Source organism: Rhizophagus irregularis, chromosome 4 (assembly GCF_026210795.1).
Source record: "Rhizophagus irregularis chromosome 4, complete sequence".
In the NCBI taxonomy this organism is placed as follows: Eukaryota; Fungi; Glomeromycota; class Glomeromycetes; order Glomerales; family Glomeraceae; genus Rhizophagus; species Rhizophagus irregularis.
In genome coordinates, this window is record NC_089432.1 from 3,230,553 (window position 1) to 3,247,891 (window position 17,339).

Here is a 17,339-nt window from a genome sequence, read left to right on the forward strand (position 1 = left end):
CGAGTGATTGTATGATTTACACAAATCCATAAATAGAATACTTTTTTTTTCCTGTCCACCGTAAAAAATTTTTATTTCTTTTTTCATCTATTATTTCTAATAATAAAATAATAATAAAAAATGCAAAATAACGAAAATATAAATGAATGGACAAATTGGATTGAGGAGGCTATTATTAAACAACATATTAAATATTATGAGTATGAAAATTTTAAAAATATTCAAGAAGTTGGTTCCGGAGCATTCGGAAAGGTTTTTCGTGCAAATTGGAAAAATTTTGGTCATTATTTAGCATTAAAATCATTTTATAATCTAAACGATATTACCTTAAAAGAAATTGTTAATGAAGTAATCAAATATTTTAATTTCATTTTTTTTAAAAAAATTATTTTTTCGTATACTCTTTTTCATATTTTACTTATTTATTTTCTTAATTTTCTAATTATTATGCGTTACAATTTAGCTTAAACTTCAGCGAGAAGTAGATTTTCATGACAATATTATTCGCTTTTATGGAATCACAAAATTTGAATCAGGTATTTGTAAATATCTATATATCAAGCATAACAAATAAAATTAGGGTTATTTAATTTTTTTTCTTTTTGTAAAAACTAATAATCGATTCTTACTTTTTTTATTAGAAAATAAAATTGACCAAACAAAGAATTATTTGTTAGTAATGGAATACGCTAACGGTGGTACCCTTCGTGACTATTTAAACGAAAACTTCAATAGACTTAGTTGGGATGATAGGTATAATTTAGCTCATCAATTAGCTTGTTCTGTATTATGTCTACATGATGAAGGGATAGTTCACCGAGATTTGGTATTTTTTTTAATAAAATATTTAAAATACTTTACGAACTAAATTAATATTATTTATATATTATAATAGCATTCTTGTAATGTGTTGGTTCATAAGAAATCCATCAAGTTGGCGGACTTTGGATTATCAAAAAGAATTGATGAAGCATCGAATTCACAATCAAAGTTACTTGGTATGGTTCCCTATATTGATCCGAAAGTATTAATTAATAGCAATAATTTAAAATTAAATGAGAAGAGCGATGTATATAGTATCGGCGTTTTATTATGGGAAATATCAAGTGGGAAACCACCATTTCATGAAGAAAACAATAAGATTGGCTTAATCTATGACATTTCACAAGGACGAAGAGAAGAAATTATTCCCGATACTCCTAATGATTATTCAAATCTTTATATTGGTAAATATGATTTTAATATATTGGTTGTTTTACTTATTAAAGTCATTATTTTAATTAAAATTCTTTAATTATTAGAATGTTGGAATAATGAACCAAATAAACGACCAAATATGCATGAGGTTGTTAATAGATTAGGAGTATTTATTCCAAATTCAAATAGCATAACAATTGATCAACAGAATAACATATCTGATCAAACTTATCCTACGCCAAATGAAATTCTAACCCCAAATAGTGCAGGAAATTCATCACATGGAGAATTATCTCAAATGATCCAAAATTTCACTAATATGAATGCAAATGAAATAGATAGTATGTCTACTATTGAACAAATTAATGAATATATTTCACCTAGTAAGAAAAATTTAAGCATTATACTTAGCGAAATAGTTGATCTCATTTTTAAGGAAAATATTAAAGATAATATGAAGGTAGAACAGCATGTTCTTGATTATTTGAATAATCATAATGTAAATTCTAAAGAAATTTATAATTGGTTATTAAATAATCAAAACAATTCAGAATCTATTTTTTTACTTGGTTATTTTAATTATCAAGGAATTAAAACGACAGTGGATCTTGAGAAAGCATTTAATTTACTTATTAATGCATCAAAACAGGATCATACATTAGCACAATATTTTGTTGGACAATGTTATGAATTTGGATATGGAATTACAAAAAATGAAAAACTTGCATTTGAATATTATGAAAAAGTAGCTAATAAAGATTATGCAATGGGACAATTTAAATTAGGTGTGTTTTATGAAAATGGAATAAATATTAAAAAAGATTTAAAAATGACTGTGTATTGGTATGGAAAAGCTGCAAATAATGGACATTTAAAAGCTATGCATAATCTTGGCCTCATATATAAAAATGGAGATGGTGTTGATAAAGATCATCAAAAAGCTTTTGAATTATTCAAACAATCAGCTGAAGAAGGACATCTAAATGGAGTGATAATGTTAGGAAACTGTTATTATTTTGGAATTGGAATTAATTTTGATAAACAAAAAGCTGTTGAATTATATCAGAAAGCTGCAAATTTAGGACATAAGGTAGGTCAATATAATCTTGCTATTATATATGAAGAAGGAGACGGCATTGAAAAAGATTTAGATAAAGCAATTTATTGGTATAAACAATCAGCTAAACAAGGACATCATAATGCTCAAACTAGATTAGAAGAACTCAAGAAAAATTAGAATTAAAAACAAAGTTATGATGGAAATTATTTAAAAAAAATTTTTTTTTTATTGTATTTATAATTGTACTATTACATAGGAAAATAAACACGGTAATTTTAAACATTAGTATCTATTAAATTACGTAGTATTAAATTTTATAATATTAAATTTTATATAATAAATGTGTATTCTTGTTAAAGTTAAACATTAAACACTTAAAACCTTAAAAAAAAAATTGTTTAGCCTTAATTAAATATTAATTATTTTTTGAATTTTTTGAGGAAATCTCCTGACAACATTTCTTTATAAAGTACTACTTCATTACTCTTTAACTGAATAGCCGGTTAACATAAAGTATCTTTAATTTTTTTTAAAAATTATTATATCACAATAATCACATTAGTATCTTAATACAAAATGATGTAAAGATAAAGTGCAACAATAGTATTTCCCAAAATTCTAATTTGACTCAGCTAATTCTATAAGGCCGGTTGAATTAATCGAGGTAGATCTTTTGGCATGGAATATTGAATCTAAGGATTGCAAATTAATTATTATATATATAATTTTTAAGTGTAATTTGTGTAATATATTGTATTAATATTAATATTTACATCTGTAAATGCCGCTTCTTTATTATTCCATCCCTGAATTTGGTAAATAATTGCAACACCTTCTTCGCTTGTTGGTGGGTATTCAACTGGTGTTAATGAGTGAATAATTGTTTTAACAGTCATAGACTTTGTAATATATATTTCATCATCCTTAGGTTCAGGTGGAGATATATTATTTGGCTAAATTATACAATATAACGGTGTATTACTACTATGTAGTTTACTTAATAATTATACGTTTAAAATTATATTACCTCTATATTAAGGTCCTCTTCATAAACAATATCTTCTTCATTAACAAAATTAGTATCCATAGATGATAATTATTTCTTTAAAAACAATTTGTTTAACGTGAACTTTGATAAAAGGTATTTTGACACGAAAGTTTATTGTAAATGATTATTTCTTTAAAAATCAAATTGCTTTGATAAAAGGTATCTTGACACGAAAATTTTTTGTAGATGAAAAGTGTTTAACACGAGTTTCGATAAAAGGTATCTTGACACGAAAAATTTTTTTACTATTATTACGAAATTCAGAGTAGGCTGAGCTGTTATTCATCACCTAAGTATACTTCACACACACCTCTTATGTTATATACTGCTAAATGTTACCATACTTGACTGGTCTTTTATATAACATAACCTCATACTACGCTACAATTTCTTGTGCCAGTTAAGGTTAGTAATATTGCATCTTTGGCTAAATTTTTGTCCCATTGCTTGATCACGTGATCACACGGATATATTTTTGATTGGGTTAAAGCACATGACAGAAGCAGAAAAACTTCTGATTGGTCTGTCCACTTAGGGTTAAGACCTACGCGCTTAGGGTGTTATGGTTAGGGTTAGGATTATTGTGATATTAGGAGATTTGTAAAATTTTCTGAAGTGAAAAAATGCAAAAAAATATAAAAATTTTTTATTTACATTTTGTATTCTATATATAATTACATTTTCATTCTATAGTAATAAAGTATACATTATACGCAGTGCAGTCTTTAAAAAAAATATACATTGAATATTTATACTTTTCCCATTAATCAGTAATAAATCACTAATCATCGTTACATCTTCCATTTATCAATCAAAGACTCTCCCTTATTCTGTTTAAATATAATAGGTAAAAAAGATTTTATTTCATCTTTCCTAACCAATTCGTTCTCACCAAAGGTGCTCCAGTATCTATCTAATGGCCAAGGTCGTGTATAAAGTACTTTAAATAGTCGTTTATTAATTTCATTATCAAACTCAAACGCTTCAACACCTCGAATATACATAATATTAGCTTTTTCTCCCGGTCTCGATCGTGTAGATATATAATCTATGCTTTTTATTTCTGATGTTGCTTTGTATGGGAGTTCTCCCTGATGAAAATCAGCATAGATACCTAGAACCTTATAATCTTTCTGCCGTATACCAACACTTGCTGGATTTGTTAATGCGAAATTGTCTACCGATTTATAGGTTGATTGTTTTGCATTCTTGTTTTGAATTAAAATGACGCCATAATCAGAAGAGTATTTAAATGGAATGACATGATCGATATCTTTGAACCCAAATGGCATCCTGATGGCAGCATGGCGGTGATAAGCTTCTTTGACAAGATCCTCCGTTAGGAATTTATTCCCTTCAGATTCATTCACATAATCCATATTGGTAGCCAGCAAAGATATCCAATGATTAAATCCAACTTTTGCATCATTTATTTTCAATTCGTCAAGAAGCATACTATGGCCATCAATTTTTTCTAAAAATAATTTTAAGGGAATTTTCTCCAAATATGTAGCTGATCCTAAAAATATTTCTCTCGCAACAACTGCATATCTCATCAAAAAGAGGATGCGATTGACAAGTTCTCCTCTTTCTCCCACTTCTACTACCCCACGACTGAGCAGTTCCACCAATGTGTCCAAGCAGTTTTCCCAACCAACATTAATGATTCCTTTTAGAGCACCAGATGCAAGGATAGCATCAGAAGGATATGTGCAAAGAATGCTTGTACGATCAGGTGAAATCCCTATAGCAGTAGCCATATGGGATGCTATCAGATTGTCTACTTCTGCAATTCGAGGAGAAACTTCAAGAGCCAGGGTGCAAGATATACATGCAAGATTAGCAATATAATCATCCTTCTTTTTGCTAAAGTTGCGGATCTTCTCTGAAGCTAGAAGAATAAGATCTTTAAGACTTTCTCCGGCTTGAGCAAGAGAACCCCAAAGGGGAGTTCCTAGATATACAGCCCTTTTAAGATCGTAATCTTTATCAAAGTTTTCTTTACCAACGTTTTCAACAAGTAATGCTAACACGTCCGTGGTACTTACATCTAAATACGCAGGAAATATTTGGAAATTAGTTGTTCTGGCAGATACGGTATCTTTTATCGTTGGAGGAAGGAAATTGCCAATCTTCCCATTTGTGCTGAGAACAACATTAAAGAATCCTTTCCATGAAATTTTCTTAATTTGTCGTCTCCATTTAACAAAGCAGGTTTCGCCACTATTTCTCTGCGTAATTAATTCATGTGCCTCGTCAATACAACAAACTACAGAGATACCTATTTGGGGAAATAAATCCTTAACAAATTCTTCGTTATTGCATTTTGATTGTGAAGATTCAAGATCCAACGATCCCAAAACTACATTCCAGAATTCCTCACATTCGTGATCACCTTTAACTTGAATATCCCAAAACTCCTCTGCGCTCCATCCTTTGTTTTTAATTTCTTCGATTGCGCCACACAAAAGAGCCCCAAATTCATCATCCCGAATTGTATCCAGAACTTTTTGAGCAAAAGGTGTTGATTTGGGGTATCCAGTACTATCCTCACTACGTTTACAGATGTACAAGACATAGATCCCCTTGGTTCTCAATTCCGCCACAAGCCGCGTTTTACCGGAACCGGAGCTTTGTATGATTGCTAAATAAGGGACGTATCTGCTATCTGACAACCAAATTTCATGAAAAAAGTTTAGCCGAATGTAAAATTTTTCCAGAACAGTGCCTTGGTATTTAGTTTGGAATGCTTTTTCAATTCTTTTCGATTCAATATTATCTGTAAAAAATAATAATATATACAGTATAATGAGAAAATAAATAATGATTTATAAATGCAGAACACTAACAGTTTGTACTATGCATTCTTACTCATTTTTTTTCTACTTGATGTGCTCTTGTTATCTAATGATAGCAAGTAAATAAAATGTCAGAATTGTATTTAATATATTTAATATTCGAATCCAACCATGGTATACATACCATTTTTTTTGTTTACAATAATAACCTCTAATTTCATACCATACAGAACATCAATAGAAATAGCGGGATCCAAGAATTCCGTTTCATTTCTATTGCGAAGGAAGACCATCTCATAGGAATAATCGCTGAGGGTATTAAAACTATCTTTGATTTCTCTTCTAAGACCATCTACGTCATAAATTCCCTTTGAATCGCAATCTTCTTTTCTAAAGGTGAGACTAAATTCTTCATAATAAACCCATATTTTCTTAACTTTTTTAGCTAGATAGAATGTGAGTAAAGAGTATTAAGACATTTCGTGATAAAATTCGTATATGGGCCAAAACAATTAACTACCTTCTTCGAGCTTCACCTTTTTGTTTGGACGGTCTAAAAAGAAGAAAGTGCGCAAGTAAATAAAATGTCAGAATTGTATTTAGATTTTGAAATATTCGAATCCCATACAATTTTCTTTGTCTACAATAACATCTAATTCCATAAATTCCATACTATATAGATTATCAATAGAAATAGTGGGAGCTAAGATTTCTGTTTCATTTTTTTTGCGAAGGGAGAGCATATCATTAGTATAATTGCTGAGGCTACTCAATCTATCTCTGATTTCTCTTTTAAGATCATCTACGTCACAAATTCCCTTTGATTCCAACTCTTCTTTACTAAAGGCAATGGGACATCGATCATAACAAACCCATATTTTCTTTTCAGCTAGATAGTATGTGAGTAAAGAGTATTAAGACATTTCGTAATAAAATTCGTGTAGAAGTAACGAAAAGATGGGACTACGAAGATATGAAAAGAATATGATACAGCGCAGGAAGCATATTATACTTACGAGCGATGGTGGGTGTGGTGTAGTCGATGGCGATGATGTGGATCTTATTTGGCATAAAATTGAGACTATTAAGTTCATCTTGAATATATACTTCTAACATATCACTAGGTGTCATTTCTTTTCCGCCGAGTTTGATAATGTCATCTTTAGTAGAAATTTTTTTATTTTCGATATCAGCAGTATCGAGATTAACTTTCCAAAGTTTCGTATCGTAGTGTTCATAGATAAGGTCCCTTAAAAGCATAATCGTTATTTGGTCTAACTGGATTAGATGTCCATGAAGTTGGACGATCTTTTTATCTGCATTTTTGTAGATAGGAATTGCTTTGAAACTTCTAGTGTTTGCTTTTACGTTTACAAGTAAACAAGTAAGCGCTCGATCCATTAGGAGATACTGCTATAAATGTGATAAATAAGTAAGTTAAAAAGAAGAAAAAAGGTTGAAGAAAGAAATTTGAAAGCGTTTTTGAGGGCATTACATCGTGATTCATAATAAACTCTTGATCAGTGTTATCAGTGTTTGATACTCCGAAAAAAATATCAATCAATTTATCAGTAGATTTATATGAAAAAAATCAGAGTATTGGCTAACCGTTACGCAATTTTTCGGTCGTGACCGTATTTGGGCAATAATCCTTTTGTATCACATCAATTTTTTTATAGTACATAAAAAATCGAATGAGTCAGATTTATTGTCCGAAAGGACTAATTTGATTTAGCCCCCGTTTTTGTCGAATACACTAGTGTAACCAACACTATTAATATTCGTAACACGCGAGGTGGTGTGGTAAGATTATACCACTACCTATATGACCCCCTGAAATATGGCACTATAAGCACGTAGATCACGTAACACTTTGCGAGATGCAACGCGAAGGACTTAAACGGTTTCCGTTTTCCTAGTTTTTAATGAAATGGATAAACAAAAAGGCAAAAGAAAATTAAAAGAGGAGGCGCTAAATTAATCAAAATTCGAAATCAACCCCGGGACTCCCCGCCAACCCGGAAATAAAAAAAAAGAGGTAATGAAAACGAACATAAAACAATCGAAAAAAAATCAATTAAACGACCCATATAAGGAGATGTCTATGATGTAGGATAGAGGTGATTTTGATATTACTATTGAAAAAAAAAATAGGCTCATAAAAATAAAAATTAAAAATTAACCCAAAAACTGGAAGTTTATAATTTGAAACAGTGATCGGGTATTAAAATATCTCCTTTGAGATATGAATTATGTGATTCTGAGTCACCAAATCAAATTAAACCGTATCGGCGTATGACGTGAATCGCCGTATTCGCCATAAAATTTTCCACACCACGTGACTTGGGTGGCGCGGTGTTTATATTTGACTTAGTGTCCCGTGAACGGATAATCCGTAAGTTCTTTCACAAATCCAGATTTGTGATCCGTAAAATCCGGATAAATCATAGTATTTATATGAGTGTAATTTCAGGACTTTAGTTAAATGTAATAGGTTTAGGTAGCATAGGCTAAGTTGTTTAGCAGGTATGGAACCACTCAAATATTAATTTTTATCGAGATATCTTTAATATTTGCAATAATATGATATTTTTGTATGGAAACTACTGTGCCGCACGCGGTTGATTTTTTCACTTTACAGCGTAATTTTGGTACTTCTGTTAAATGAAACAAGCCTTTAGAGATTAAGTAAAGTTATTAGCAGGTGTAGGATTACTTAAATATTGATTTTTATTAAATTAGCTTTAATATTTATGGAATAATTAGCATTTTTTACAATAGTGTACTTGACTCAATTGACTCTAAATATCAATAAATATTTATTTGTTTATTAAAATTAAATTTGATAAAGTGAGAAGAATTATTTCCACGCTAAAAGGTCTTAGGAAATGTGTTCCTAATTATAAAGGAGGGTAGGGCAAGAGGCTCATGGCATTGCGAAGCAATGTGTTCCTAATTTTATTCACAGAATTTTCACGGTGTAGTAGGTTATTCGAGACATTCTCTCATCATGAGCATAACGGGAAAATATCAGTTTTTCTTTTTTTTTTGACTTTTTCAACTTTTTTTTCGATTTTTTTTTCCTAAGATAAACGTTATAATAAATGCGAAATAAACATTGCGCCAATTAAAATTCAGACGCTACAAAATCACGTGGGGTGAAAAAATTTTATGGCGATACTGGGTAGTTCCGGATACCCGTCAACTAAAAAAAAATCTATCCGGATATCCATTTTTATCGGATATCCTTTAGCTTAACCGGATATGCTGAATCCGGATACAATCACTAGAAAGACTAATACGGGACATCTTAGAATACTGTAATTAAAGAGTATTGCGAGCTGCTGTGAACTTTCTGTGTTATTCAGCAGTCCTGAACTAATCAAATTTTATATTTCTGAAAATATGATACTGAGTAATAACTAAACTAATTTTAATTGCGTAGTCACTTATGAGATACTAATTAATTTTCATAAAAAAGTAATTCATCAAACAAGAACTAGGTTTATTGAGAAACTAGAAGATTTTTTATCATGACAACTGAAGCAATGCATAATTATGTTTAATTCTGATATATTTATAATAAAATTGAAGCATGAATATTTCCTATACACAATTTTAATTCAGACACTACATTTTAATGCTCACAATATACAGTCTGTATATTGTGACTAGGGATTGGGATTGGTTCGTCAGTTCTATTTCTCGTCGGTTCCGCTTCGGTTCTCATTAAGTAAAATATGAGCTACATGCGTCAAATTTAAGACGCAGATAGAGCATGTGATGAAGATCGAATAGAAAAATTTAGATTGGTCATCAAACGATGGTTTGTCCGTGATCGTTATAATTTTGATGACAACCCGATTTGCTCCAAACCGGTTCGGAGCCGGTTCTGGTTCGATTTTTAGAACAGTTCCCGGAGTGTTTCGTGTTCAGGAATCTGCTAAAATTAGAATCGGTTCCAGAATCCAGAGCCGGTTCAGAACCGCTATGTTTTGAACTTCCCCCATCTCTATATACAGTTCATATTATAAATAAGATAGGATGAAATGATTTGATAATTATTTTGATGCAATCCATTTGATATTTTTTTTCTGTTTTAATAGAACTGTTTTTATTTTGGTGTATTTGAAATTTTTTTAATAGTATGATATCCATTTGATAGTTTCTTTGATAACTGATGGTCTATATGAAAAAAAAAGTTTAATACTGCGTATCTCTAAAACTTTTATTTAAATTAATATTATTTAATTTAGAAATCAAGAAATAATAAATTCATTGTTCTCTTCCTTTTTTTACTAAGATCTTTTTCGTATCTTTTCTAAATTAAAATTAATCGTAATAACTACTATAAATTTAACGTAACATTAAGATGAACCATTGAAAAGTTTCTTTTGCTAAGAATAAAATGTATTAATTTTTAAAATTTTTAAGATAAATTTAATTTACAAAAAAGAGAAAAAGATAAATCCAAAATGGAAATTGATTTCCAATTTTTTTTTAATAAAAATTGAGACGAATCTTTTTTCTTACAAAAAGAAAAAAATGATAAATCAATGATCTTTAAATTTTATTTTATTTCAAAAATAGAAAAGGATAAATTAAAAATAGCAAGTGATTTCCTTTTTAAACAAAAAAAAATTTAAAAGAAGGTTAGTTTCATCTATACTAACAATATATAAAGTTCCTACGTTCAAATTGGTATCCAAATTATTCATGATTTTTATGATGATCATATCCTGAAATGTATTAAATTGTTTACGTGTAAATATATTAACAATTAATCTTTTTTTACACTATGTCACACGAGTGATTGTATGATTTACACAAATCCATAAATAGAATTTTTTTTTTTTTCCAGACTTCCACCGCAAAAAATTTTTATTCTTATTTCATCTATTATTTCTAATAATAAAAAATAATAACAAAAATGCAAAATAACGAAAATATAAATTGGATTGAGGAAGCTATTATTAAACAACATATTAAATATTATGAGTATGAAAATTTTAAAAATATTCAAGAAGTTGGTTCCGGAGCATTCGGAAAGGTTTTTCGTGCAAATTGGAAAAATTTTGGTCATTATTTAGCATTAAAATCATTTTATAATCTAAACGACATTACCTTAAAAGAAATTGTCAATGAAGTAATCAAATATTTTAATTTCATTTTTTTTTTAAAAAAAAAATTATTTTTTCATATACTCTTTTTCATATTTATTTACTTATTTATTTTCTTAATTTTCTAAATTATTATGCGTTTATAATTTAGCTTAAACTTCAACGAGAAGTAGATTTTCATGACAATATCATTCGCTTTTATGGAATCACAAAATTTGAATCAGGTATTTGTAAATATCTATATATCAAGCATAACAAATAAAATTAGGTTTATTTAATTTTTTTTTCTTTATGTAAAAACTAATAATCGATTCTATCCTTTTTTATTAGAAAATAAAATTGACCAAACAAAGAATTATTTGTTAGTAATGGAATACGCTAACGGTGGTACCCTTCGTGACTATTTAAACAAAAACTTCAATAGACTTAGTTGGGATGATAAGTATAATTTAGCACATCAATTAGCTTGTTCTGTATTATGTCTGCATGATGAAGGGATCGTTCACCGAGATTTGGTAATTTTTTTAATAAAGTAATTAAAATATTTTACGAACTAAATTAATATTATTTATATATTATAATAGCATTCTTGTAATGTGTTGGTTCATAAGAAATCCATCAAGTTGGCGGACTTTGGATTATCAAAAAGGATTGATGAAGCATCGAATTCACAATCAAAGTTACTTGGTATGGTTCCCTATATTGATCCGAAAGTATTAATGAATAGCAATAATTTAAAATTAAATGAGAAGAGCGATGTATATAGTATTGGCGTTTTATTATGGGAAATATCAAGTGGGAAACCACCATTTCATGAAGAGAAAAATAAGATCGGCTTAATCTATGACATTTCACAAGGACGAAGAGAAAAAATTATTCCTAATACTCCTAATGATTATTCAAATCTTTATATTGGTAAATGTTGTTTCATTATATTATTTGTTTTACTCATTAAAGTCATTATTTTAACCAAATTCTTTAATTATTAGAATGTTGGAATAATGAACCAAGTAAACGACCAAATATGCATGAGGTTGTTAATAGAATAGGAGTATTTATTCCAGATTCAAATAGCACAACAATTGATCAACAGAATGACATATCTGATCAAACTTATCCTACGCCAAATGAAAATCCAACTCCAAATAGTGCAGGAAATTCATCACATGGAGAATTATCCCAAATGATCCAAAATTTCACTAATATGAATACAAGTGAAATAGATAGTATGTCTACAAATGAACAAATTAATGAAAATATTTCGTCCGAGAATTATTTTAGCATTGTGATTAACGAAATAGTTGATCTCATTTTTAAAGAAAACATTAAAGATAATATGAAGGTAAAACAGCATGTTATTGATTATTTGAATAATCATAATGTAAATTCTAAAGAAATTTATAATTGGTTATTAAATAATCAAAACAATTCAGAATCTATTTTTTTACTTGGTTATTTTAATTATTTAGGAATTGAAACAATTAGTGATCTTGAGAAAGCATTTAATTTATTTATTAATGCATCAAAACAGGATCATACATTAGCACAATATTTTGTTGGAAAATGTTATCAATTTGGAAATGGAATTACAAAAAATGAAAAACTTGCATTTGAATATTATGAAAAAGTATCTAGTAAAGATTATGCAAGTGGACAATTTAAATTAGGTTGGTTTTATGATATTGGGATAAGTGTCAATAAAGATTTAAAAATGGCTGTGTATTGGTATGAAAAAGCTGCAAATAATGGACATTTAAATGCTATGCATAACCTTGGCCTCTCATATAAAAATGGAGATGGTGTTGATAAAAATAATCAAAAAGCTTTTGAATTATTCAAACAATCAGCTGAAGGAGGACATTCAGATGGAATAACGATGTTGGCTTATTGTTATGATAGTGGAACTGGAATTAATATTGATAAACAAAAGGCAGTTGAATTATATCAGAAAGCTGCAAATTTAGGACATAAGGTAGGTCAATATAATCTTGCTATTATATATGAAGAAGGAGAAGGAATTGAAAAAGATTTATATAAAGCAATTTATTGGTATGAACAATCAGCTAAACAAGGACATCAAAATGCTCAAACTAGATTAAAAGAACTGAAGAAAAATTAGAATTAGAAACAAATTTATGATGTAAATTATTTTAAGAAAAATTTTTTTTTATTGTATTTATAATTGTACCATTACATAGGAAAATAAACACAGTAATTTTAAACATTAGTATTTATTAAATTACGTAGTATCAATTTTTATAATATTAAATTGAATAATATAATAAATGTTGTATTCTTGTTAAACGCTTAAAATTATTGTACCTCTTAAAAAGGAATAAATGATTAAAAGTTGTTGAGAAAATTGTTTAGCTTTAATTAAATATTAATTATTTTTTGAGAAAATCTCCTGACAAAATTTCTTTATAAAGTATTTCATTACTTTTTAACTATAGCAGGTTAACATATCTTCAATTTTTTAAAAAAATTATTACATCATAATAATCACATTAGTATCTTAATACAAAATGATATAAAGATAAAACACATAATATGCAATCAATAATATTTCCCAAATTCCAATTTTTTACTTTGACTCGGCTAATTCTATAAGGCCGTCGAAGTAGATCTTTTGGCCAAAAGCAGTTATCCAAAAATATACGTTACCTCCATTTGTTGAACCCAGATAAAAAAATACATTTAACGAAAGTGGTGTAGTTAAAATGTAAAATTTTATCTTTATTAGCATAATTATCTTAAGTTTACTTCAACATTTAGTCGATAAAAACTGAAACAATAATAGTAAAAACGAGAAGTCCTATAATAATCGATAATGATACCATGACAGTAAAGCATTTGATGTTTGACGCTTATAAGCAATATACGCTGCATGTTTGCGCTCATTAAATCGCTTATCAGTATTTTTAAAAATTAGTAATTTGGTTAGGTATGCGCCTTTTTTCAGGGGTTTTAATAAAATTTTCATGCCATAAAATTGTTAAGTCCGGACTCACGAAGCAATAATTTATTATTTAACATGTGACAAGACTAATATGGGGACATCTTAGATCATTGTGTAATTAAATGTTAATCAGCAGTCCGGGACCAATTAAATCTTATATTATATGATACTGAGTAATAACCAAACTAATTTTAATTGTGTGGACACTTATGAGATCCTAATTATTTTTCAAAAAAAAGTAATTCATCAACTAGGGTGGCGTAGGAATCTAGTTGGCACACCCTTTTTATTTTTCAGTTAATATGTTATTTATTATGAGTTGTGTATTTATGTTTTTGTTTGTAATATATCGAGAAAATAATTTTTTTATAGATTTTTTTCATGTATTTGATTATATTAAAGAAAAACTTTTTTAACTTATATATTTATTTGTATTACTATTTAATGATAAATTAATAATTTATTTATTATTAATAAATTTAATTTATACTTATTTTTATATATTAAAGATCAATTTTATTTGGTATAATTATATAATTTAATATTAAATTGGTAAAGGATTTTGAGCTAGTATTTCAAGATGTTCATATTCTTTAATTACATCTGGGTCTGTTTTAAAAGCAGCTTTATCAAGTGCTGCTATTTGTATGTTATCCCAGTTAGGACATCGGCTTAAAACAGTATATGCTTGACCAGGTGCAAATATTTGTTCATCTAAACTAATAGTTATATAGTATAAAGTAAAACCTTGAGTTTTATGAACAGTTAAAGCATAAAAATTTTTTACGGTGTAAAGGAAGGGCTTCAATTTCTTCAGGGATTTTCGCTAATATTGGAAATTGTAATCTATTTCTTGGGCGTGGACAAGAAAAACATGTGGGAATTTTAAGGATTCCGCATCTGATTGTAGCATAAGTTAATACACTAATTTCATTTGATTCTTCTATTGGATAAAGATCTGATGAAGGGCTGTATTGAATCCAAGTAGCTTTATCTTTATATAATAATTTTCCACAGTAAACACAAGGAGTATTGGGATATTCTTTGAAAAAAGTAGATTGAAATTTAGAGTATATACTGTACGTTGAAAAGACTGGTTTGGTCTCCATAAATTAGGAGTAAAAGGGGTAATTTGAATTTGTTGAGAGTTATTTGTTTGATCAGGGGAAAATAATATTTCTTCTGATGTGTTATTAGAAGTAATTGAAAATGGATCAATTATATTTTCGTAGGAAGGTCTATGTAATATTCATTGTATATAAAATTAGACATGGTTATTTAAAAAAGTAATGTAAAAAAGAATAAGATTTTATGTTGATATTATTTTTTTTTATTATTTATTATATTTATTATTTGTTATTATATTGTAATAAATTAAAATAATTATATGTAAATAACTGATAAGGAATTTTTATTTTTGTATATTTTTTTTTTCGTATATATAGTATATTTTTTATAGTTAGATAATTATTATTAATAAAAATTAATTAGATAATAATTATTAGTAAAAATTAATTAGATAATAATTATTAGTAAAAAATAATTAGATAATAATTATAAAAATGAATATTAATAATAAAATTTACTAATGAATGATTATTTAATAAAAGTTATATATGTAAATTAGTTTTTTTAGTTTGGGAAAAATTATATATTTTTTTTGATTGTTGTACGATTTTTTATTTTTTTTTTATTAATAGAATTAGATGATAATTATAATAAAAAATATTAATAATAAAATTTAGTAATAAATGATTATTTAATAAAATGTTAACGTTATATATGTAAATTTTTTCAATTGAATAAGATTAGAGAGAAATTTTAATATTATATGCAAATTAGTTTTTTAGTTAAAAAATATATAGAGAGAAATAAATTTATTGATTAATTATGATAAAAGGAACAATACAAAAATATTTTAAAAGAATTGTTAAAATAATTAATATCATCAAAAATAATTGTATAAAAATAAAACAAATTGATATTATATAAATTTATATTACTGTATAATTACGACTTTCTTGTTTTTTTATTCTTATTTCTATTATTATTTCGATATTTTGATGGGAAATCATCATTATTGTCTATATTTTCGTCATCATTATTATTAGAATTCGATATTCTTTTATTCCTCTTATTATTATTATTATCATCATCATAATTTGATGGAAGATCATCATCGTTATTTATATTTTACTATTAATATCATTATTAGAATTTGATATTTCTTCTAATGTAGTATCAGTAAGAGTTTCAGTCCGATTATTAGTTATTGATTGAGCTGATAATCTTTTTGAAGATGTTGTTGATCAAGTGTATAGAGAAGAAATTGAATCATCTGTTGAATTTCCAATATTTGTATTCATCATAGTAATAAAATTTATATCCTGAATTTCGATTTGACATTCTGAATCAACAAAAATCATTTCTCCCAACATCATTACATTTGAATTTTTTCTGATTTTTTTCACTTTATTATCAATTGCTTTTAAGTATCTACATTTTATATTAATTTTGTCAGCAACATTTCCCTTTCCAACAAATTCATTAACATTAAGTTTGATACTTTTAAATAAATCATCATCATCTTGTACTTGTCTTATAATGTAACCAATGAAAAAAACGGAGATTGAACTAATCGGAAGATTATCTTTCGTAAGGTTCAACATTAGCTGTCATCTAGTTTATTTTTTATTTTTATTTTTTATTTTTTTTTAAAAAAAAAGAATCAATAATTATTTTTATCTCGGGTATTATTTTTTTTTTTTACATAAATAATACATTAAAAATTACCTCCAAAATATCATCATGAGGAAGCTCTTCATTAAGAGAAAATTTTCCTGTAAACCTAACTACATCGCCAGATGCAAAATCGGGAATCCATTTCGGAACTGATGGATTTTTTGGAAAAAAGGCAATTATTTTTATATTCATTGTTGTATTATCTTCTTTTCTCATAATACCAATAGTTTCTTTTATAATAAAATTATTACTTTCTCATTCAACAATTGAATGAATTAAACAAATTAAAGTGAGTTTTGCTGGCATAGTATTTATTTATTTTTTTTATTTATTATGTAGAGAAATAGATATTTTTTTTTTATTTTCTTAAACGATATTTTTTTTCTTTTCAAAAAAAAAATAGATATTTATTATT

At 27.3% G+C, this 17,339-nt stretch overlaps 5 protein-coding genes across 5 annotated transcripts; 2 read left to right on the forward strand and 3 right to left on the reverse strand.

Annotated features, from left to right (window-relative positions):
* Positions 1 to 120: 120 nt before the first annotated feature.
* OCT59_024016 (uncharacterized protein) lies at positions 121 to 2,551 on the forward strand (the record flags this gene model as incomplete). Its single annotated transcript, XM_066135115.1, has 5 exons — positions 121 to 348; positions 464 to 536; positions 642 to 826; positions 896 to 1,226; positions 1,302 to 2,551. The coding sequence occupies 5 exons, from the start codon at positions 121 to 123 to the stop codon at positions 2,432 to 2,434; spliced, it is 1,950 nt and encodes a 649-aa protein (XP_065991171.1). The 3' UTR covers positions 2,435 to 2,551.
* A 344-nt stretch (positions 2,552 to 2,895) lies between these two features.
* Positions 2,896 to 3,344, reverse strand: OCT59_024017 (uncharacterized protein; the record flags this gene model as incomplete). Its single annotated transcript, XM_025327417.1, has 3 exons — positions 2,896 to 2,949; positions 3,031 to 3,210; positions 3,285 to 3,344. 3 exons carry the CDS (start codon positions 3,342 to 3,344, stop codon positions 2,896 to 2,898), a joined length of 294 nt encoding a protein of 97 aa, XP_025171407.1.
* A 752-nt stretch (positions 3,345 to 4,096) lies between these two features.
* Positions 4,097 to 7,504, reverse strand: OCT59_024018 (uncharacterized protein; the record flags this gene model as incomplete). The annotated part of the gene is made up of 6 exons (XM_025327418.1): positions 4,097 to 6,084; positions 6,177 to 6,209; positions 6,288 to 6,548; positions 6,624 to 6,656; positions 6,732 to 6,992; positions 7,120 to 7,504. 6 exons carry the CDS (start codon positions 7,502 to 7,504, stop codon positions 4,097 to 4,099), a joined length of 2,961 nt encoding a protein of 986 aa, XP_025171408.1.
* A 3,529-nt stretch (positions 7,505 to 11,033) lies between these two features.
* On the forward strand, positions 11,034 to 13,342 carry OCT59_024019 (uncharacterized protein; the record flags this gene model as incomplete). The annotated part of the gene is made up of 5 exons (XM_025332483.2): positions 11,034 to 11,249; positions 11,375 to 11,447; positions 11,554 to 11,738; positions 11,808 to 12,138; positions 12,213 to 13,342. 5 exons carry the CDS (start codon positions 11,034 to 11,036, stop codon positions 13,340 to 13,342), a joined length of 1,935 nt encoding a protein of 644 aa, XP_025171409.2.
* Positions 13,343 to 16,491: 3,149 nt separating this feature from the next.
* On the reverse strand, positions 16,492 to 17,140 carry OCT59_024020 (uncharacterized protein; the record flags this gene model as incomplete). Its single annotated transcript, XM_066135117.1, has 2 exons — positions 16,492 to 16,854; positions 16,976 to 17,140. 2 exons carry the CDS (start codon positions 17,138 to 17,140, stop codon positions 16,492 to 16,494), a joined length of 528 nt encoding a protein of 175 aa, XP_065991172.1.
* Between the last annotated feature and the right edge of the window lie 199 nt (positions 17,141 to 17,339).